Source organism: Salvelinus alpinus, chromosome 3 (assembly GCF_045679555.1).
Source record: "Salvelinus alpinus chromosome 3, SLU_Salpinus.1, whole genome shotgun sequence".
Classification (NCBI taxonomy): domain Eukaryota; kingdom Metazoa; phylum Chordata; class Actinopteri; order Salmoniformes; family Salmonidae; genus Salvelinus; species Salvelinus alpinus.
Window position 1 is genome coordinate 89,582,006 of NC_092088.1, and position 24,746 is coordinate 89,606,751.

At 41.6% G+C, this 24,746-nt stretch overlaps 1 protein-coding gene across 7 annotated transcripts in view; it reads left to right on the forward strand.

The window, feature by feature from the left end:
- Positions 1–2,499: 2,499 nt before the first annotated feature.
- LOC139571500 (tetratricopeptide repeat protein 31-like) overlaps positions 2,500–24,746 on the forward strand; it is a 39,939-nt gene continuing 17,692 nt past the window's right edge. The window contains exons 1-6 of one of the 7 annotated variants that reach the window (XM_071394433.1): positions 2,500–2,714; positions 19,745–19,827; positions 20,369–20,452; positions 20,596–20,652; positions 20,842–21,045; positions 21,340–21,456. In XM_071394433.1, the coding sequence (XP_071250534.1) occupies positions 2,657–2,714; positions 19,745–19,827; positions 20,369–20,452; positions 20,596–20,652; positions 20,842–21,045; positions 21,340–21,456 (603 nt within the window). In that variant the 5' untranslated portion in view covers positions 2,500–2,656. Of the gene's footprint in view, positions 2,715–19,744; positions 19,833–20,368; positions 20,453–20,595; positions 20,653–20,841; positions 21,046–21,339; positions 21,457–24,746 lie in introns of all 7 variants that reach the window. The other 6 variants (XM_071394429.1, XM_071394431.1, XM_071394428.1 and 3 more) reach the window with 6 other exon arrangements.

Here is a 24,746-nt window from a genome sequence, read left to right on the forward strand (position 1 = left end):
CACAGAAACAGACGAACTAGACACACAACATAGAATACCCACCCCAACTCACGCCCTGACCAACTAAACACATACAAAACAACAGAAAACAGGTCAGGAACGTGACAGCTGCGTGGTCCCATTGTGTTAATACTTGCGTACTATTGTTTGTACAGATGAACGTGGTACCTTCAGGCGTTTGGAAAGGCGTGTGTTCCTCCTCAGGTGGTGGAGTGATGGGTTCTCCAGGGTGGAATGCTACTCTGGCTGCCATAGTTGACCTGAAACGTGGCTGAAACCTTACCAACCCACTCTGATTGGAGGGAGTGATGGAGAAGGAGGGAGGTGGTACATGCCAATGCCTCAACACTAGACTCCCAGCTGTAGGTGCTTCATAGCTCGCTGAACCGTTTGGGCGGAGTTTGCACTTTAGGATTAGGATAATGACTAATGATGTACAAAATATGCCCACCCGGTAACCATGCTGAGCTAAAACAAACACTCTCACTGATGCATCTTTCTAGAGGAATGGTCTCACATTCACATAGATCTCCATCCATTTGCATGGTACGGGGACGCCATGACATGTCTTTTATTGAACATTCAACTCATTCCGACTGATGACATTCCAAAGGGCTGCTAATTCAATCCTTAGCAAACTAGATTTGTAGAATAGAACACTATAAGGGTATCACGTTTTAGGGAAGACCCAGATGCAGACAGTGTTGAAGTAACAAAAGTTTATTACTAGAACAGGGGGCAGGCAAAACGACAGGTCAGGGGCAGGCAGAGAGCGGTAATCCAGATCAGAGTCCAAGCGGTACAGAACGGCAGGCAGTCTCAGGGTCAGGGCAGGCAGAGGTCAATAATCCAGTGTGATGTGACAAGGTACAGAATGGCAGGCAAGCTCGGGGCAGGCAGAATGGTCAAAACTGGGAAAACTAGAAAACAGGAACTAGAAACTGACAGGAGCAAGGGGAAAACTGCTGGTAGGCTTGACGAACAAAACAAACTGGCAACAAACAAAGAACTTAGGTATAAATACACTGGGGATAATAGGGAAGATGGAGGGGGTTGGAGACAAGCACAAAGACAGGTGGAACAGATCAGGGTGTGACGATGGGGTTGAAATCTGGAATAGAACACTACAAGGAGTTGAATTCTGGAATAGAACACTATAAGGAGTTGAATTCTGGAATAGAACATTATAAGGAGTTGAATTCTGGAATAGAACACTATAAGGAGTTGAATTCTGGAATAGAACAAAAATGACTGAACAAAAGCTCAAACTCAAAAGCTCTCAGCCTAATTATAATGGTAGAAATGACTGCACTCTCTGAGTGACACACACGCATACGTACGCACACACACACACACACACGCTAGAGCTGCGAGGTATGGACAGAAATTCATATCGCAATATTTTGTCTGAATTGATGTGATAATGATGAATAGAACGATACGTTTATAACATTAGTTTTTTATCATCCTTTAAACTTCACATTTCTCTAGCACAGGCTACTTATCGTAATGAACGATATCAGCAAAATGTCTGTGATAAGTGATCAGTATGGTCGGTGTCGATCATTTATGATTTATCGTTCCAGCTGTAACACACACACACATGATTCATCTGCTGCAAATGTTAAACATTGACATTCATACATGTGGTCTAAGGCACTGCATTTCAGTGCTAGAGATGTCACTACAGACACCCTGGTTCAAATCCAGGCTGTATCACAACCGGCTGTGATTGGGAGTCCCATATGGCAGCGCACTATTGGCCCAGTGTTGTCTGGGTTTGGCTGGTGTAGGCTGTCATTGTAAATAAGAGTTTGTTCTTAACTGACTTGCCTAGTTAAATAAATAAAATGTGTTTTGTGAATGAATATACTTTGAACAATCCTTTCTAATGTGAATAAAACTCCCTCTCTATTGTTTACAAATGTTGTAAAAAATATATTTTATGAACTTTGAACCAAATGTCTAAATTGAAAAAATCCAGCTGAAATGACAGTCTGTCTGTCGGTCTTTCTGTGAAGATCTCAATTTAATATTTTGGTCCAAATTAAAACATCTTAAACTAAAAGGCTACTGTCAAAACATTAGGTGAGGTTTGGGAATCCCCACTGGTCCATGTAAATTAGGTTGTAACTATCAGGGGTTGAGAGTATCATACACTAAATAGTGGCCACCACCCTTTTATTTTGAAAAATAACATTCTATAGAATCTATTGAAAGTGAAATCATTTCCATGGAAATTTGGGATGTTATATCAACTGATGCTGAATTGTCATGTAGAATGTTCATTCAAATTATGCTAACTGATGTGGCTCATGGAGTGGAATGTAGGCCTATTTGTTGAAATGCCAGTTGAGTTAACACAAAACATTACAGCACAGATTGAAGGGTACACACGTACACTTCTAGATTCTATTTCTATGTGAAAACGTATATAAACTTTGGATTTTGTCGTGAACTGCCTCTTTAAGACGTGGGCATTGGGTGGTACCTCCAACGAACCAAATATGCCGACTCATGACGCCCAGGAAGCCCTGACCAAAACTCCCAAATTCCCGCAGATCTGAGACAGCTAAGGTCCCCATGTTATAAGCGTTTTTTACTTTGTAACAATGTGTGTGGTTTTGTTAACGGGTATTTGAGTCGATAATGCTGAATGGTCGGTGTCATGCGGTTCACATGGGATATTTACAGGCTGTTGGGGCTTGGGAGCGGTAAGAAATCTCCACTTTTTACAACTCTTTTCGAACTTTCCTCTCAACTCGTTAACAGTTAGTCGGCAAAAAAAGTTGATTTGGCTTTTGAACTAGGATTACAAAACAGTTCAATGGAGTGTTTGGAACATTTGACTAGTTACACTGGTAGAATAACTAATCTGTAATAACATACTTCGGCGCTTTTGTTGCTTGTTTATGATTAGAAGTTAAAATACATTCAAACAAGTGGCTACGCTTGCCACTCTCCCGCTAGCTTTTTCGACGCTACATTGGTACATTAGTAAATATAAAATGTAACGATTGCTACACGAATTTACTTCTGAGTTTTCATGATGTGGATTGTTGAATGGCCCACAAAAAGAGTTGTAACGTGTCAACTATATTTCAATAAAGTATGTCGGTCTATAGTGAGAACAGCACAGGGTTTTTGCACATTTGCATATCTTAGTGAATGCAGGAATCTGAATGCATACCCATAAAGGCTTGGCTATTAGAGTAACACTTCCTCACATCGCCTCGTCCAAAAACACTTTAATGAAGCACTACTGATAAGAATTGCTCAATCGATAACATGACATAGCCTTGCTCTCCAGAACCCAATGCATTAAAGCTGCAATGTGTAGCAACTAGACAAAATTCACATAGAGGAGTGTGTTATAGACATGTCATTCTCATTGAAAGCAAGTCTAAGAAGCGGTAGAACTGTTCTTTGTCAAATCAAATTGTATTAGTCACACGTGCCGAATAGAAAAGGCGTAGTAGACCTTACAGTGAAATGCTTACTTACGAGCCCCTAACCAACAATGAAGTAAAAAAAAAAAAGTAGAATAAGAAATAAAGTAACAAGTTATTTAAGAACAACAGTAAAATAACAATAGCGAGACTATATACTGGGGGGTACTGGTACAGAGTCAATGTGCGGGGGCACCAGTTAGTTGAGGTAATATGTACTAGAGGTCGACCGATTATGATTTCTCAACGCCAATACCGATTATTGGAGGACCAAAACAAAACGATATTAATCGGCCGATTTTTATATATATATATATATATATTTGTAATAATGACAATTACAACAATACTAAATGAACAATGAACACTTTTTTATTTTAACTAAATATAATACATCAATAAAATCAATTTAGTCTCAAATAAATAATGAAACATGTTCAATTTGGTTTAAATAATGCAAAAACAAAGTGTTGGAGAAGAAAGTAAAAGTGCAATATTTGCCATGTAAAAAAGCTAACGTTTAAGTTCCTTGCTCAGAACATGAGAACATATGAAAGCTGGTGGTTCCTTTTAACATGAGTCTTCAATATTCCCAGGTAAGAAGCTTTAGGTTGTAGTTATTATAGTACTATTTCTCTCTATACCATTTGTATTTCATATACCTTTGACTATTGAATGTTCTTATAGGTACTTTAGTATTGCCAGCCTAATCTCGGGAGTTGATAGGCTTGAAGTCCTAAACAGCACAATGCTTGAATCACTGCGAAGAGCTGCTGGCAAACGCAGTAAAGTGCGGTTTGAATGAATGCTTACGAGCCTGCTGCTGCCTACCACTGCTCAGTCAGACTGCTCTATCAAATCATAACTTAATTATAATATAATAACACACAGAAATACGAGCCTTAGGTCATTAATATGGTCAAATCCGGAAACTATCATTTCGAAAACAAAACGTTTATTCTGGCAACCCTAAGTCTAAATATTGCTGTTACATTACACAACCTTCAATGTTATGTCATAATTACGTAAAATTCTGGCAAATTAGTTCGCAACGAGCCAGGCGGCCCAAACTGTTGCATATACCCTGACTCTGCGTGCAATGAACGTGTCACGGTCGTTGGCAGAAGCGGACCAAAGTGCAGCGTGGTGAGCGTACATTTTCCTTTTATTTAAAATATCGCCAACAAAACAACAAACGAAGAAACAACCGTGAAGCTTAGAGGGCTATAGTGCCACTAACAAAAGTCAACTACCCACACTGAAAGGAGGGAAAAAGGGCTACGTAAGTATGATTCCCAATCAGAGACAACGATAGACAGCTGTCCCTGATTGAGAACCATACCGGGCCAAAACATAGAAATAAAGAAACATAGAAAACAAAACATAGAATGCCCACCCCAAATCACACCCTGACCAAACCAACTAGAGACATAAAAAGGTTTTCTAAGGTGACAGAACGCAAGAGAAGTGACACAATTTCCCTAGTTTAATATGCCTGCTAACATGAATTTCGTTTAACTAAAAAAATATACTTCTGTGTATTGATTTTAAGAAAGGCATTGATGTTTCTGGTTAGTTACATTCGTGCAATGATTGTGCTATTTTCGCAAATGCGCTTTTGTTAAATCATCCCCCGTTTGGCGAAGTTGGCTGTCTTTGTTAGGAAGAAATAGTCTTCACAGAGTTCGCAACGAGCCAGGCGGCCCAAACTGCTGCATATACCCTGACTCTGTTGCACAGAACACAAGAGAAGTGACACAATTTCCCTAGTTAAAAGAAATTCATGTTAGCAGGCAATATTAACTAAATATGCAGGTTTAAAAATTAATACTTGTGTATTGATTTTAAGAAAGGTGTTGATGTTTATAGTGAGGTACACATTGGTGCAACGACAGTGCTTTTTTCGCGAATGCCCTTTTTAAATCATCACCTGTTTGGAGAAGTAGGCTGTGATTCAATTATAAATTAACAGGCACCGCATCGATTATATGCAACGCAGGACAAGCTCGATAAACTAGTAATATCATCAACCATGTGTAGTTAACTAGTGATTATGTTAAGATTGATTGTTTTTTATAAGATACGGTTAATGCTAGCTAGCACCTTACCTTGGCTCCTTGCTACACTCGCATAACAGGTAGTCAGCCTGCCACGCAGTTTCCTCGTGGAGTGCAATGTAATCGGCCATGATCGGTGTCCAAAAATACAGATTATCGGCCATTCCGATTAATCAGTCGACCTCTAATATGTACATGTAGGTAGAGTTATGAAAGTGACTATGATGATAACAACATCTATGCATAGTCACTATGCATTGCTATGCTTTCCGTTCTTAAGTTTCAATGTTGCATCTTTTATTTTCGGGTTTGTACAGCAGCCTCAAACGTCTGAAACACCTGAATTTCCATAACCAAAATATTTTCATCAATGCTCACAAAGAAATGCTCATGGCCAGGACTGAAGACAAACAAGTTGTCTTTGGGCTGTGGTTTGATGTGCGTGTTCCTTGGGTGTGTCTGACTGATTTCATGTCAACTGTAATATGGTTACCTTTTCAACTCTAACAATGTATTTGAGAGACAACAAGTGCTCATTGTGCAAATGTATTTATACTTTCAATAAACATTTGGAGACAAATCTAGTTTACATGTTGTCAACAATCTAAGCCAACCCTGTCTGTTGTGTCCCATAGTGCACACACATCGGTTGTTGCTAAACAACCAACCCTTCTATGGAGAGAATTCCGTTTTGAATTTGAGGACTTCTCCCCTCCTGACTGACTCACCATCTCAAGATTGTCAGCTAATTTGGTTCAACGTGTAGGCTAAAGACCTTGTATTTAGCCAATCTGACAGCAGCTAGCTAGCATAGCTTGGTGATATGGTAGCCAGCTGCAGCTATATTTCTCTGTCAAATCAGTTATGGCAAGAATTAGTGTCTGAAATGTGTTAAATAAGACACACTTGCTACAAAAGTAGCTTGCAACTTAGTTTCAACATTTCATAACATCATGTAAATACATGTTATCGTGGAAACAATATAAACTACTGCCAGTTGAATGCCCATGGTCTTCAGTCAGCTCAGCTACACAATATTCTATAACTGGCAAGTTTTGTCTCTCCTTATGTCCGCTGTTAGATTTTTCCCGGGAAACAAATCCTAGAACTAATCTCCCTACAGGTGTAGGCTACATGTGGACATTGCACAAACATCACCCAACTTGAGTGTAGATGCATCAACAAAAAAATCTAAGGATGTGTTTGTGTTACGAAGACGAAACATTTTCTGCTGTAAATATCATATTGTTGTGCTTATATAGGCTATGCCTACACTTTACCTAACAAATAAAATCAGTTGTGTTTAGAGCATAACTTCAGCTGTCTAACCAGAACTAGAATGGCATTTCTATGGTCTATTTGCCCAAATCTAAGGATTATTTGACTATCTAACACACTGACATGCACACCTCTCTGGGTGAGGTTCTGTCTTCAAGTCGCCAGTGAGTGATAAATCCCTTCCATCTATGTAATGTATTACAGGTTATGGACAGGTGCAGTCAGGTGGCAGGAGGGGTGGAGTGTATGACACTCCATCCTGGATATGACAGAGTTTGCCTCATGGGTCAAGCAGGCAGAGTTCAATAACTACAGACAGATGTGAGATGCAGGAGGATGGCACTCTTCTCATACTGAGTAACCTACAGCGTAATATGACAAAAATGCAATAGCTGAACTTATGTAGATATTCTAAACAGTGTTATGATAACAAAATGAAAACACGAAGCATAGAACTCTTTGGTCCTTTAAAAACCTACTCTATGTCAAAGATTGTGTGCTAATAGCTTGGAAAATATATAAATGTGACTCTGGATGATAGCATAATGATGTTTGTTACCAACATTATGGCTGTTTTCCTAAAGAAGTTAAAACCACTTTGTGTTTTGTTTCCTTGTCAGGATACTAACGAGTATCCTGATACTGGTATTGTCCCGGCCCTAGTGGTTATTACCTCCATTACTCTAAAACGGACTGGTGTCTGGTCACTGTCTCCTTATCTGGTGATCTGTCATAATTTTTTGCCCTAGGAAATACACACTGTTTCTTGTTGGCATCTTTTCAAATCCAATTTTATTTGTCACATGTGCCGACCTTACCGTGAACTGCTTACTTACAAACCCTTAAACAATGCAGTTCAAGAAATAGAGTCAAGACAATATGTACTAAATAATCTAAAGTATTTAAAAAATAATAATAATACAAAATAAAAAGTAACACAAGAAATGTACATGACAATAATGAGGCTATATACAGAGGGTACCGGTACCGAGACAATGTGTGGGGGTACAGGTTAGTCAAGGTAATTTGTAAAGTGACTATGCATAGATAATAAACAGTGAGTACCAGCAGTGTAAAAACAAAGGGGGGGTGGGGGTCAATGTAAATAGTCCGGGTGGGCATTTGATCAGTTGTTCAGCAGTCTTATGGCTTGGGGATAGAAGCTGTTAAGGATCCTTTTGGCCCTAGACTTGGTGCTCCCGTACTGCTTACCGTGCAGTAGCAGGGAGAACAGTCTGTGACTTGAGTGACTGGAGTCTTTGACACATTTTTGGGCCTTCCTCTGACACTGCCTAGTATATAGGTCCTGGATGTCAGGAAGCTTGGCCCCAGTGATGTACTGGGCTGTACGCCCAGTACATCACTGGGGCCAAGTCTAGGACCAAAAGGTGAGCATTTTTGGACGATAAACAAATGACTTGCAAGTACTCGGTTTTATTTTGGAATTTTAGTTCCAACCGGACCAAATGGAAAAAATACAATATAACAAATAGTCAAACTATGTGTGAAAACGCCATTACTGTAGCAGGTTTGCACAGATCCCTATGACTGTGTGCCTCCAGCCAACAAACTACACTTACTCCCAGTTACATTTACACATGGGGAGTGGTGGAAAAAGTACCCAACTGTCATACTTGAGTAAATGTAAAGATACCTTGACAGAAAAGGACTCAAGTAAAAGTCAGTCACCCAGTAAAATTCTACTTGAGTAAAATGATTTGGTTTAAAATATACTTAAGTATCAAAAGTAAAAGTATAATTTCAAATTCCTTATATGTAGCAAACCAGCCACATTTTTTTATATTACGGATAGCCAGGGGCACGCTCCAACATTCACACATAATTTACAAGTGAGTCTGCCAGATTAGAGGCAGTAGTGATGAATTTGACTATTTTCCTGTCCTGCTAAGCATTCAAAATGTAACGAGTACTTTTGGGTGTCAAGGTAAATCTGTCACCCATTGGATGGAAACCTAGTTACAGTGTGTAAATGATCATGCATTAGTGCAGAAAATAAATAAATAGATTAAAATGCTGGAAATAAACAATTTAACTATGCAAAAGGTTGTGTGAATTAAATAAATAGATGCTAGATGCCTGGCTCAAAAATTGCCCCGTTCTGTTCAGTGATTTAAGCAAACACCTGGGCTATTATTTTAAGTTTTACGGTATTCAGTTTGTGGCCCATATGGGAATCAAACCCACCACTGCCCCAACCAACCCAACTGCGGGAACCACATAACATTTTCAAAATGTTTAAACTTTCTACAAGTTTTCCTCAAAAAAATTTGTCGACAATTTTTCTTTCTCTTGTAGATATCAGAGATTAGTTACATAACATGATACACAGAGAGCACAGGAGGTTGGTGGCACCTTTACCAGGAGCCCCTCTTCCCCAGTTATGGCTGGAGTGGACCAGGTGGAATGGTATCAAACACAGGGTTTCCATGCGTTTGATGCCATTTAATTCGCTCCATTCTAGCCATTATTATGAGCCGTCCTCCCCTCAGCAGCCTCCACTGACAGAGACTAAATACTTTCCCCCTTCTCATTTGTGCTAAATACTGACATGCTGTTCCTCTTTTCTTTTTGATCACTAACTTTACTCTCGCTCTAAATTCGCCACAACATGTTGGGTAGTACGAGTGGCACAGCGCTCTAAGGCACTGCATGTCAGTGCTGGAGGCGTCACTAGACCCTGGTTCGGTTCCAGGCTGTATCACAACCGGCCATGATTAGGAGTCCCATAGGGCGGCGCACAATTGGCCCAGCATCGTCTGGATTAGGGTTTGGCCAGTGTAGGCCGTCATTGTAAATAAGAATTTGTTCTTAACTGACTTTAATAGTTCAATAAAGGTTCAATAAAAAAGCTGTGATTACAAAGTAGCTCCTTGAATCCCCTGGTTTCAGATCTCTTTGTCTAGGCCCGATTCCAGTCGCAGAAAGTGTAGCTTGCAGCTCTGTTCCCCATTTATTGTATTTAATTTTTTTTCCTGAGTAACTTGATGACATGTGGTAATTACGTAGGTAGGTACAGTGCATTGTTTATTTTATTTTATTAGGATCCCCATTAACCGATGTCAATGGCGACAGCTAGTCTTTCTGAGGTCCGACGCAAAACGGAAAAGACAGAGACAAGACTTTTCAATTTACATAGGATAAAGAAATAAGACTCTAAGCTGCAGCTCAATACTACTTGTCAAACATAGAGAACTGATTATATATACTGGTTGTTGGAATCCTCATGTCTTGCTCATTGTTAGATTTAATTATTTTTGGTCCAAATTGGATGTTATGTACTATATTTATTTTATATGAATCTAATCATTTAAAATGGCCAATTTGGGAGAAATCAATTAGCTTAATTTTTCAGAGATCAAAATATATTTAAACGAAATGTTGTAATGCTAATCTAATATTTTTCTAACTACAGAAATGATTCCCGAACAATCTTGAGATGGTGGCAGTCAATCCTCTTTCTGGTGCTTTTTTGTGGCGGAACGACCCAACAATCTCTCATGGTAGAATTTTGCGCTTTCTCACACACCTGTGATCTGAGATGGTAGATGATTTCAGTCATGCAAATGTCTAGCAGGTACAATTATAGAGTATGATGAGTCCAAAATGAGTGCTGGGGTTGTTAGTGCTAAGCTGGAACGAAAGCCTGCACACAGTAAGCATAGCTCTCTGGGACAGGGCAGAGTCGGAGAGCTCTGATTTGGGTAGTGTGTGAATAGCGATGACGAGGGAGGCTGAGTATCGTATTTAGCTAGATGGTGTAGCTAGCCTCCCACAGTTTGGGATGATATACTGTATATTTTACATTCTTGTGTCAGCAAAATCCCCTTTCAGCACCACTAATTTCCTTCAAGAGGTAAACACCGGATCTTTTGTTGCTATTGGCATCAGATCTGGATAATTTGTTGGACAGAGAACATTCCTTTATGATGGGGATTGAAGGAACAGTATGATTTAGCAGGTAATGGGTACTCAGACGGTGCAGTAAGAACATGCGTGTCCTGCCATTTAAGTAGCAGGCCGGACACTGACATAAAATTAGGACTGGGTGGAGTTTTTGCCATATTGCCTAGTGTTTAGTCTACGTCTATCCTGTCCTCTCAGATCTCAGGGTTTCTGGATGGGACCAGATGCTGAGATTTACTCCATCCCTATATGGTCTGGTGGTGAGTCACAGACGGATAGTTAGTCACCGTTGGTGTTTGTGTGTGTGCGCGTGGGAACTACTGCAAGAAACGCCACAGATCTTCCACAATGAGGAGATGGACATTTCAACAGTGTACAGGTCTATGTATGGATGTCAATCCAGTGTTTTAGCTAAACGTCCCCCCTGTTCACTTTCCATTTTGGAAACATTTTGCTACATTGTGCCCTACTAAACATGCCCACTGTATCTGTATCTGTATCCCATTACCTGTATATTTGTCCTGGTGTCTTCCAGGAAGAATGAACTGACACAGTGGCCCTGACCTGACCCCTAGCAGCCCAATAGGAAATCAGCATACTGTCATGTGAGGGGAACTTATGACATCAACCACTCTAGTATTATATTCATCATTGGACTTGTACCCCACTGACATCATGGCCGTTTAGATTAAAGGAACAGCTTTCTGAAGAAGAAAAAAAAGAAGAAGATATATACCTTTCAAAAGGTGTATTTATGTGACTACTTTTCACTGAGCTCCTTTTGAGGTTAGAAGACCATAAAGATATACATTTTTCATATAACTATCCCTTTAAATGTCTTCCCTTCTCCCCTAAGAAGTTTGAACTCGGCTCAGGGAAGGGACTCTGCGGGCCCTAGTCATGATGAGGCTGTGACATTCACAGGTCAACCAGCTCCCCAGACCTTCCCTGCCCTCCCAGAACATATTGTTGGATGACTTTGTCCCTGTTCAGCCATTTGAAGTCATTTAGAAAATATGTTTTTTTTTCTCTTTTTCTTGAGCTGATGGTCAGGGGGCCGGAACATAATTAGAAATAATTTGTAAAATGCAAATTGACCGCAAGAAGCACAAACAAATATAGCATTTGACTAAAACATAATAATTTCAAACTTGCTTACATTTGTATACAGTCAAATATCTCTCTTATGCGTGGGAATACATTCTAACAGATTTCCTAAATTAAATAACAGCCAAGCTAAACACCAGCACTAATTTTAGCCTCTAGTACAGAGACCGATAAATACGATTTTGATGTGTGTTGGTTTGATCATAGCAGATGTTCTATATATGGATACCAACCGTCTCCACCCGCCCTCTTCTTGTCTCTGTGTGTACACTCAGAGATCTCATGATCTGCATCATCATTAAACTCATATTCACCCTGTCCCACCATTTACTAGGCTCACACAAACTCTGTTGGGGTTTTAGGCTGGGTTTCTGTATAGGCACTTTGTGACATCTGCTGATAAAAATGGCTTTATGGCTTTATAAATACATTTTGATTTGTTTCTACAGAACTCCCACACCTGTGCTTACACATGTTTCACTTAGAGGCTGCCCTTAGACACAGATCTAGAAAATAAATATAATATTTATTTTAAAAAAGTTTTTTAAATTATATATACACTGCTCAAAAAAATAAAGGGAACACTTAAACAACACAATGTAACTCCAAGTCAATCACACTTCTATGAAATCAAACTGTCCACTTAGGAAGCAACACTGATTGACAATAAATTTCAGATGCTGTTGTGCAAATGGAATAGACAAAAGGTGGAAATTATAGGCAATTAGCAAGACACCCCCAAAAAAGGAGTGATTCTGCAGGTGGTGACCACAGACCACTTCTCAGTTCCTATGCTTCCTGGCTGATGTTTTGGTCACTCTTGAATGCTGGCGGTGCTCTCACTCTAGTGGTAGCATGAGACGGAGTCTACAACCCACACAAGTGGCTCAGGTAATGCAGTTCATCCAGGATGGCACATCAATGCGAGCTGTGGCAAAAAGGTTTGCTGTGTCTGTCAGCGTAGTGTCCAGAGCATGGAGGCGCTACCAGGAGACAGGCCAGTACATCAGGAGACGTGGAGGAGGCCGTAGGAGGGCAACAACCCAGCAGCAGGACCGCTACCTCCGCCTTTGTGCAAGGAGGTGCACTGCCAGAGCCCTGCAAAATGACCTCCAGCAGGGCACAAATGTGCATGTGTCAGCATATGGTCTCACAAGGGGTCTGAGGATCTCATCTCGGTACCTAATGGCAGTCAGGCTACCTCTGGCGAGCACATGGAGGCCTGTGCGGCCCCACAAAGAAATGCCACCCCACACCATGACTGACCCACCGCCAAACCGGTCATGCTGGAGGATGTTGCAGGCAGCAGAACGTTCTCCACGGTGTCTCCAGACTCTGTCACGTCTGTCACATGTGCTCATGTGCTCAGTGTGAACCTGCTTTCATCTGTGAAGAGCACAGGGCGCCAGTGGCGAATTTGCCAATCTTGGTGTTCTCTGGCAAATGCCAAACGTCCTGCACGGTGCTGGGCTGTAAGCACAACCCCCACCTGAGGACGTCGGGCCCTCATACCACCCTCATGGAGTCTGTTTCTGACCGTTTGAGCAGACACATGCACATTTGTGGCCTGCTGGAGGTCATTTTGCAGGGCTCTGGCAGTGCACCTCCTTGCACAAAGGCGGAGGTAGCGGTCCTGCTGCTGGGTTGTTGCCCTCCTACGGCCTCCTCCACGTCTCCTGATGTACTGGCCTGTCTCCTGGTAGCGCCTCCATGCTCTGGACACTACGCTGACAGACACAGCAAACCTTTTTGCCACAGCTCGCATTGATGTGCCATCCTGGATGAACTGCACTACCTGAGCCACTTGTGTGGGTTGTAGACTCCGTCTCATGCTACCACTAGAGTGAGAGCACCGCCAGCATTCAAAAGTGACCAAAACATCAGCCAGGAAGCATAGGAACTGAGAAGTGGTCTGTGGTCACCACCTGCAGAATCACTCCTTTTTTGGGGGTGTCTTGCTAATTGCCTATAATTTCCACCTTTTGTCTATTCCATTTGCACAACAGCATCTGAAATTTATTGTCAATCAGTGTTGCTTCCTAAGTGGACAGTTTGATTTCATAGAAGTGTGATTGACTTGGAGTTACATTGTGTTGTTTAAGTGTTCCCTTTATTTTTTTGAGCAGTGTATATATATTTGTAATAATGACAATTACAACAATACTGAATGAACAATTAACACTTTTATTTTAACTTAATATAATACATAAATAAAATGTATTTAGCCTCAAATAAATAATGAAACATGTTCAATTTGGTTTAAATAATGCAAAAACACAGTTTTGGAGAAGAAAGTAAAAGTGCAATATGTGCCATGTAAAAAAGCTAAAGTTTAAGTTCCTTGCTCAGAACATGAGAACATATGAAAGCTGGTGGTTCCTTTTAACATGAGTCTTCAATATTCCCAGTTAAGAAGTTTTAGGTTGTAGTTATTATAGTACTATTTCTCTCTATACCATTTGTATTTCATATACTTTGACTATTGGATGTTCTTATAGGCACTATAGTATTGCCAGCCTAATCTCGGGAGGCTTGAAGTCATAAACAGAGCTGTGCTTTAAGCATTGCAAAAAGCTGCTGGCAAACGCAGGAAAGTGTGGTTTGAAAGAATGCTTACGAGCCTGCTGCTGCCTACCACCGCTCAGACTGCTCTATCAAATATCAAATCATAGACTTAATTATTTAAAAAAATAAACACAGAAATACGAGCCTTAGGTCATTAATATGGTCAAATCCGGAAACTCATTTCGAAATCAAAACGTTTATTCTTTCAGTGAAATACAGAACCGTTCCGTATTTTATCTAACGGGTGGCATCCATAAGTCTAAATATTGCTGTTACATTACACAACCTTCAATGTTATGTCATAATTATGTAAAATTTTGGCAAATTAATGATGGTCTTTGTTAAGAAGAAATGGTCTTCACACAGTTCGCAACGAGCCATGCGACCCAAACTGCTGCATATACCCTGACTCTGCTTACACAGAACGCAACGAGCCATGCGACCCAAACTGCTGCATATACCCTGACTCTGCTTACACAGAACGCAACGAGCCATGCGACCCAAACTGCTGCATATACCCTGACTCTGCTTACACAGAACGCAACGAGCCATGCGACCCAAACTGCTGCATATACCCTGACTCTGCTTACACAGAACGCAACGAACCAGGCGACCCAAACTGCTGCATATACCCTGACTCTGCTTACACTGAACGCAAGAGAAGTGACACAATTTCAGACACCGCATTGATTATATGCAACGCAGGACAAGTTAGTTAAACTAGTCATATCATCAACTATGTGTAATTAACTAGTGATTATGTTAAGATTGATTGTTTATAAGATAAGTTTAATGCTAGCTAGCAACTTACCTTGGCTCCTTGCTGCACTCCCGTAACAGGTGGTCAGCCTGCCACGCAGTCTCCTCGTGGATTACAATGTAATCGGCCATAATCGGCATCCAAAAATGCAGATTACCGATTGTTATGAAAACTTGAAAACGGCCCTAATTAATCGGCCATTCCGATTAATCGGTCAACCTCTAGTTTCCATGTCAACCCATCCCATCGGAGCTCATTTCCTTCTGTTATTTCAGTTTCCCTATTGTCTCCCCTCAGACAAACTGTAGGCAAATGACACATGATTCCACAACAATCAGTTTCACTCCTTAACCACTGAACTCTGTTTTGTGTCAAGTGAATCACTGTCTGTTGTTGCCCAGTGCATAACCATGTTTTTTGTTGCCCATTGAAGGACTTAGATTTTTCACTTAGAATGTATACCAAACAAAAAACATTGATTTAAAAGTTTAACAAACTATACAACGCTATACACAAGGACTCCTTTTAACAATTTACATTGACATTTTTACAGAAACACACTTACTGGAAGAACTGTGCAGATGCAAAGTTTGGTAACAGAATTTCTGTAAAGTCCCAAAATGTTTAAAAAACTCTGTTTAATATCTGCTCTGAATTAAGATTCAACGATGTCAGCCGAAACAATGGGGTGTCATCTATGACACCACACCTTGACATTGAAAAAATCTATTTGGTTTATTGAGTAAGTGAAGTGGATTTACACCCGGTAACGGAATTTCATCATGGGTCCCTGATCTGTACAACATAGAAATGCATAATTATGGATATGAATGTCATTCTCTTCATGGTGATGTATCCTAAATAGGTACACTAAAGTATACATATGAAATATCCTCCTTTGCATATCTGGGTATTATTCTACACACTGGCTATTATTTTAATGAGCTCTGCTCTCAAACAAGACCACATTTTGTTGGTCCGGACCAAATCTGAAACAATCATAGATGTCTATGTTTCACCAGTTTGGACATCAAATTACGACACGGTAGAGATCAGTACAGTTGAGCACAGTAAAGTATAGTACAGTACATTATAGTGTTCTCAACTCGTGTGCCCTACTGTGTACTGTGCTGAACTGTACTGCACTGAACTAATACTCTGCTCTACTGTGCTGTCCAAACTTGTGAACCCAACTGTGGTTTGACTTCTATGATTTCCCATTGTAGCCAATTCAATTGCAGAAATCCGTCACTGATTTTGGTGATTTTCAAAGTAACTTTTTTAATCACTATCATAACTCTGCATTGTTGATGAAGGACCCATAACTATTTCACAGCACCTGTTGTTTATGAAGCATGTGACAAATACATTTTATTTGACTTAATCATTTATAACGAAAAATGTATATCAGTAAAAACACTAACTAATTGTCTACCTTTACTTGTTACTTCTGTTAACTTTCATTATTGTCCCTCATGAGGGAGAGAAATGAGAAAATATCTTAAAGATGAGTGGGTTTTTGGTAACGGAATTTCAAGGCACAAGCCAATGTTTCTAAAACTTACACAAGGCAGAAAAAATTATCCAAATCTAAAAATACAGTTCCTATAGAAAGTCTATACTCCCTTTCAAAATGTTCAACTTTTGTTGCCTTATAGCATGGAATTAAAATACTTAACACTCTTTGATCTACACATCCTACCGCACAAGTGACATTTTTTAATGTATTTTTTTGAAAATCAATAAATGGAATAGCTTGGTTGCGTACTGTACTGTAAGCGTCCACCCACCTTGTAATGGCAATCCTAAATTAGCTCAGGGCTAACCAATCACATTCAGAATCACACACCACGTTTATTGGCCTCAACCTGTGTTAAATTGTATTGATTCACATGATTTCAGGATTCATTCAGCAGTTCCTGTAGGTTCTGTCTGCTAGTAGTGACTTGCAAAGCAAACACTCAATCATGAGCACCAAGGATCTTAAAAAAAAAAACAGGGACAAAGTTGTGGAAAGGCACAGATTGGTGTCACAGCTAGGCATACAGTGCATTCGGAAAGTATTCAGACATTTTGTTACATTACAGCTTTATTCTAAAATATTTGAAGGAAGAAAAGAAAAAACATGACAAAGCGAATAAATAAATAAATAATAAATAAATAAAATAAAAAACATTTATTTGCATAAGTATTCAGACCATTTACTATGAGACTCAATATTGAGCTCAGGTGCATCCTGTTTCCATTGATCATCCTTGAAATGTTTCTACAACTTGATTGGAGTCCACCTGTGGTAAATTCAATTGATTGGACATGATTTGGAAAGGCACACACCTGTCTATATAAGCTCCCTCAGTTGACAGTGCATGTCAGAGCAAAAACTAAGCCATTAGGTCGAAGGAATTGTCCGTAGAGCTCCGAGACAGGTTTGTGTTGAGGCACACATCTGGGGAAGGGTACCCAAACATTTCTGCAGCATTGAAGGTCCCCAAGAACACAGTAGCCTCCATCAATATTTAATGAGCTGGCCGCCCGGCCAAACTGCGCAATCAGGGGGAAAAGGGCCTTGATCAGGGAGGTTACCAAGAACCCGATGGTCACTCTGATAGAGCTTCAGTGTACTTGGGAGAACCTTCCAGAAGGACAACCATCTCTGCAGCACCACCAATTAGGCCATTATGGTAGAATGACCAGACGGAAGCCACTCCTCAGTTAAAGCCACATGACAGCCCGCTTCGATTATGCCAAACGGCACCTAAAGGACTCTCCGACTATGAGAAACAAGATGGCCTGAATGCGAAACGTCACGTCTGGAGTGCACCTGGCTCCATCCCTACAGTGAAGCATTGTGGTGGCAGAATCATGCTGTGGAGATTCTTTTCAGCGGCAGGGACTGGGAGACTAGTCAGGATGAACGGAGCAAAGTACAGAGAGATCCTGGATGAAAACCTGCTCCAGAGCGCTCAGGACCTCAGACTGGGGGTGAATGTTCACCGTCCAACAGGACAATGACCCTAAGCACACAGCCAAGACAACGCATGAGTGGCTTCGGTACAAGTTTCTGAATGTCCTTGAGTGGCCGAGCCAGACCCCGGAATTGAACCCGATCGAACATCCTATTTTCAGGAAATACCTGAAAATAGGTGTGCCGCGACGTTCCCCATCCAACTTGACAGAGCTTGAATGGGATATGCAGAGAAGAATGTTAGAAATTCCCCAAATACAGGAGTGTCAAGCTTGTAGCGTCATACCCAAGAAGACTTGTGGCTGTAATCGCTTCCAAAGGTCCTTCAACAAAGTACTGAGTAAAGGGTCTGAATATTTATGTATATTTCAGTTTAGTATTTTTTTATACATTTGCCAAATGATGGGGTATTGTGTGTAGATTGAGGGGAAAAAACAATTTAATCAATTTTAGAATAAGGCTGTGGAAGAAGTCACGGTCTGAATACTTTCCGAATGCGCTGTATTTCTAGAGAAGTCACATGTACACCTCTTGACTGCTGTTTCACTTCTTCATTTTTAATGTCCTCGTTTTGATCCATTGGTCTCCATCAGAATTCAGAGCTTGAAATGTAAAACACAGAAGATTGAATCCTGTCGGTGTAAGATGCATGTTAAACTCATTCCACAGAGGGCAGAGTTTCTGCGCTCCCCCCTTGGACTTGATTGATAATTATGGTCACTGGGTAGTAAGGAACTTCCCTCATCTAATTGTCTCGGTCTTAATTGACAGGATAAAAACCAAAAACCAGCAGACACTATGGACACTACTCCATGGAATGAGTTTGACACCCCTGTTTTAAGGCTTTGACCATAAACAATATAAAAAAAATGATATATATTCTCAGTTCTCCTTTTTGCAGAAGGAACTGTTCAGACTTATGTGCGTGACAGACTGACTTGAATCCGATGGCAGCGAAGCCGTGACCTGGTTCAAGCCTGTATCTGACCGCACAGTTCTGTTAATGTTAGCTAGGTTTCAACCAATTCTCTATATCAGACATTGATTGGCTTACCTCTTTGAGCATGTAACGTATGAATAGAACCCTGATGTACACATTAGGAACACCTTCTCTTTCCATGACAGACTGACCACCTGAATCCAGGTGAAAGCTATGATCCTTTATTGATGTCACTTGTTAAATCCACTTCAATCAGTGTAGATGAAGAAGAGGAGACAGGTTAAAGAAGGTTTATTAAGCCTTTAGACAATTGAGACATGGATTGTCTATATGTGCCATTTAGAGGGTGAATGGGCAAGACAAAATATTGCATTTGAACGGGTTATGGTAGTAGGTGCCAGGCGCACAGGTTTGAGTGTGTCTAGAACTGCAACGCTGCAGAGTTTTTCACGCTGAACAGTTTCCCATGTGTATCAAGAATGGTCCACCACCCAAAGGTTATCCAGCCAACTTGAAACAACTGAGGAAAGGAAGCATTGGAGTCAACATGGGCCAGCATCCCTGTGGAATGCTTTCAACACTTTGTAGTCCATGCCCTGATTAATTGAGGCTGTTCTGATGGCAAATGGGGGTTCAACTCAATATTAGGAAGTTGTTCCTAATGTTTTGTACACTCGTATGTTTTTGTTTTTTGCCCAGAAGCCCCCAGTGCCCAGGGTCAGGAGGAGATGGAGTGTGGCGCAGCAACCCCTGACCCCACTGATGACGTCACACTGTCTCAGGTAAGGTAATCATCTTCAAATCATATTTTTTGCAGGAATCTCCAATGATTTTCCTGAAAATGATGTGACACTATTAGTCAGAGGTAAGGACATGTTACACTGAAGGACAATGTATGTTTGAGTGTTCGGAGCATTGTGGTCTTAAAGTTAAAAGGCATGCTCTGGAACTTAGGCGATGACTGAGTATTTTTTTAAACCTCCCGCTTTGGGCTGGATGTGCCAATGTGTAGTTCATACATGCATAATCTATGAGCAGAATTACTGTCTTACCTCAATTAGCTACAAAATGTGCTGCACCATTTTCCCCTACATTTTCCCCCACGGGTACCAGCCTCCTAGCAATTTGACTTCTAGCCAATGAGCTTCAGTCCCTCAACATTTGAGTGACAGCCAACAAGTGTTGCACACACATAGTAGAGGGAGAGCAATGATGTGGTGCACATATCTTCACAAATGTGACGTAGTATGCAATTTTCAAGGACCACTACTTTCAGAACTACTGGCTAGAACGTATACAGTAGTACCAGATAATGTCTTTAAGGAACAGGACATCAGTGGAGAGGACAGTCTGAGTGAGGAGGAGAAGGCCAAACGCAGAGTGGAGCGACGCAGAGCCAAGAGGAAGGTGAGCAACACACGCACACACACACACCTACTCCTCCTGAGCCATAGTGTTTAGTTAAAATACATGAGACCTGCTCTGTCCATAGTGAACAACATAGTCATCTGTATTCCTGATGCGTGATGCTGTTTCTATGTTTCTCTCAGCGTCAACGGGAGCGCAAGAAGCTGGAGCAGGTAAAGATGCCTGAGAGCACCGAGCAGGTAAACTCCAAACCAATATTACATGTCTTCTAAATTAATCTGAATCATATGACGATTAGCACCCTAATTTGCAGTAATCAAAAAAAGGAATGGTTTGTATGGAAAGGAATGGTTGTTATAAAAAGGAATGGACAGTTGGCATTCCAGCTAGGTTATGATATGCTCTCTCTAACTGTGTGTGTTTACCAGGACGCTGAAGATGAGGATGATGATGGTGGTGAATCTGAGGAGGAGGAAGCAGATGAGAGCGATTCTGAGCTTGAGGAGGAGGAGCAAGAAGAAGAAAAAGAGGATAGAGCAGCCATTCCTTGCTCCAAGGAGCCTCCCGCCCCATCCCCAGCCCCCTCGGGGACTAAAGTACCCCAGAAGACCGCTGCACGACACTCTGAAGAGGTAGGGATAGATTGACTCCTTCATCTTGGCAATGGCGTAAGAGCCTGGTCCCAGGTCTGCTTGTGCTGTCTGTGACAATGACTATAGGAATTGTAAAGACTGCACAAACTGAGATGGAACCAGGCCAATTATGTAGTGTTGTTGAGTCAAGAAACAGTCTGGGAAGCTACCCAGGCTAGTTTAGGGGAGCCGTCTCTACTTGAGGAGTCTTAATACACACTGATGGGTAACTTTAGTAAACCACTCTCTCTCTCTCACACATATGATTTCTTTATTTTTGTCTCTCTACTGTAGGAACCGGAGTGGGATGTGAGCTGTGCGTTCTTTGCCAACGCTGCTAGCCACATCAGGCCAAAAGGCTGGACCAAACCTGGTCGCAAGTCCAAGGAGAATGAGGGCAGAACCAGAGAGGTAAGTGGATCGTGAGCATTGGGATATCTACCTTGCTGGCTAGTTGCTATGGTAAGAGTGGTGCTAGCCAGGATATCTAGCTAGCTGGTTGCTGTGGTGGGTGTTTTGTTGATGTCTGTCTCTAAGAGTTGTGGCAACGATAACTAGCTAGTTAGCTACTTAGAAGTTGCACTGGTAGGAGTGTTGTTGGGGTTAAAGATGTTTCTGTGGTAGGTGTGTTGATGATAGCTAGCTAGCTGTCTGCTGTGAGACTTAGGATATCTTGCCATCTAGAAGTCACTGCGTTGTAGAAGTGTTGTTGGGGCTAAGGATAGCTAGGTAGCTAGCTAGTTGGTGAAAGCTTGCTGTTTGATAGCTGTTATAGCAGTGTTGGTGATTACTTACTGTCTGCACTAAGAGTGTTGATGGCTAACTTTCTGCTCTGGTGGTAGTGTCAGGGCTAAGGATAGCTAGGTACAGTATCTATCTACTGTGGTAGGAGTGTGGGGTCTAAGGATAGCTAGGTACAGTATATATTTACTGTGGTAGGAGTGTGGGGTCTAAGGATAGCTAGGTACAGTATCTATTTACTGTGGTAGGAGTGTGGGGTCTAAGGATATCTAGGTACAGTATCTATCTACTGTGGTAGGAGTGTGGGGTCTAAGGATAGCTAGGTACAGTATCTATCTACTGTGGTAGGAGTGTGGGGTCTAAGGATATCTAGGTACAGTATCTATCTACTGTGGTAGGAGTGTGGGGTCTAAGGATAGCTAGGTACAGTATCTATCTACTGTGGTAGGAGTGTGGGGTCTAAGGATAGCTAGGTACAGTATCTATCTACTGTGGTAGGAGTGTGGGGTCTAAGGATAGCTAGGTACAGTATCTATCTACTGTGGTAGGAGTGTGGGGTCTAAGGATATCTAGGTACAGTATCTATCTACTGTGGTAGGAGTGTGGGGTCTAAGGATAGCTAGGTACAGTATCTATCTACTGTGGTAGGAGTGTGGGGTCTAAGGATAGCTAGGTACAGTATCTATCTACTGTGGTAGGAGTGTGGGGTCTAAGGATAGCTAGGTACAGTATCTACTGTGGTAGGAGTGTGGGGTCGGGGTCTAAGGATAGCTAGGTACAGTATCTACTGTGGTAGGAGTGTGGGGTCGGGGTCTAATGATAGCTAGGTACAGTATCTATTTACTGTGGTAGGAGTGTGGGGTCGGGGTCTAAGGATAGCTAGGTATCATATATATTTACTGTGGTAGGAGTGTGGGGTCGGGGTCTAAGGATAGCTAGGTACAGTATCTATTTACTGTGGTAGGAGTGTGGGGTCTAAGGATAGCTAGGTACAGTATCTATTTACTGTGGTAGGAGTGTGGGGTCTAAGGATAGCTAGGTACAGTATATATTTACTGTGGTAGGAGTGTGGGGTCGGGGTCTAAGGATAGCTAGGTAGCTAGCTAGTTGGTGAAAGCTTGCTGTTTGATAGCTGTTATAGCAGTGTTGGTGATTACTTGCTGTCTGCACTAAGAGTGTTGATGGCTAACTGTCTGCTCTGGTGGTAGTGTCAGGGCTAAGGATAGCTAGGTACAGTATCTATTTACTGTGGTAGGAGTGTGGGGTCTAAGGATAGCTAGGTACAGTATCTATCTACTGTGGTAGGAGTGTGGGGTCTAAGGATAGCTAGGTACAGTATCTATTTACTGTGGTAGGAGTGTGGGGTCTAAGGATAGCTAGGTACAGTATCTATCTACTGTGGTAGGAGTGTGGGGTCTAAGGATAGCTAGGTACAGTATCTCCTGTGGTATGAGTGTGGGGCCGGGGTCTAAGGATAGCTAGGTACAATATATATTTACTGTGGTAGGAGTGTGGGGTCGGGGTCTAAGGATAGCTAGGTACAGTATCTATTTACTGTGGTAGGAGTGTGGGGTCGGGGTCTAAGGATAGCTAGGTACAGTATCTATTTACTGTGGTAGGAGTGTGGGGTCGGGGTCTAAGGATAGCTAGGTACAGTATCTATTTACTGTGGTAGGAGTGTGGGGTCTAAGGATAGCTAGGTACAGTATCTATTTACTGTGGTAGGAGTGTGGGGTCTAAGGATAGCTAGGTACAGTATCTATCTACTGTGGTAGGAGTGTGGGGTCTAAGGATAGCTAGGTACAGTATCTATTTACTGTGGTAGGAGTGTGGGGTCGGGGTCTAAGGATAGCTAGGTACAGTATCTATTTACTGTGGTAGGAGTGTGGGGTCGGGGTCTAAGGATAGCTAGGTACAGTATCTATCTACTGTGGTAGGAGTGTGGGGTCGGGGTCTAAGGATAGCTAGGTACAGTATCTATTTACTGTGGTAGGAGTGTGGGGTCGGGGTCTAAGGATAGCTAGGTACAGTATCTATTTACTGTGGTAGGAGTGTGGGGTCGGGGTCTAAGGATAGCTAGGTACAGTATCTATCTACTGTGGTAGGAGTGTGGGGTCTAAGGATAGCTAGGTACAGTATCTATTTACTGTGGTAGGAGTGTGGGGTCTAAGGATAGCTAGGTACAGTATCTATCTACTGTGGTAGGAGTGTGGGGTCTAAGGATAGCTAGGTACAGTATCTATTTACTGTGGTAGGAGTGTGGGGTCTAAGGATAGCTAGGTACAGTATCTATCTACTGTGGTAGGAGTGTGGGGTCGGGGTCTAAGGATAGCTAGGTACAGTATCTATTTACTGTGGTAGGAGTGTGGGGTCGGGGTCTAAGGATAGCTAGGTACAGTATCTATTTACTGTGGTAGGAGTGTGGGGTCTAAGGATAGCTAGGTACAGTATCTATTTACTGTGGTAGGAGTGTGGGGTCTAAGGATAGCTAGGTACAGTATCTATTTACTGTGGTAGGAGTGTGGGGTCTAAGGATAGCTAGGTACAGTATCTATTTACTGTGGTAGGAGTGTGGGGTCTAAGGATAGCTAGGTACAGTATATATTTACTGTGGTAGGAGTGTGGGGTCGGGGTCTAAGGATAGCTAGGTACAGTATATATTTACTGTGGTAGGAGTGTGGGGTCTAAGGATAGCTAGGTACAGTATCTATCTACTGTGGTAGGAGTGTGGGGTCTAAGGATAGCTAGGTACAGTATCTATTTACTGTGGTAGGAGTGTGGGGTCTAAGGATAGCTAGGTACAGTATCTATTTACTGTGGTAGGAGTGTGGGGTCTAAGGATAGCTAGGTACAGTATCTATTTACTGTGGTAGGAGTGTGGGGTCTAAGGATAGCTAGGTACAGTATATATTTACTGTGGTAGGAGTGTGGGGTCGGGGTCTAAGGATAGCTAGGTACAG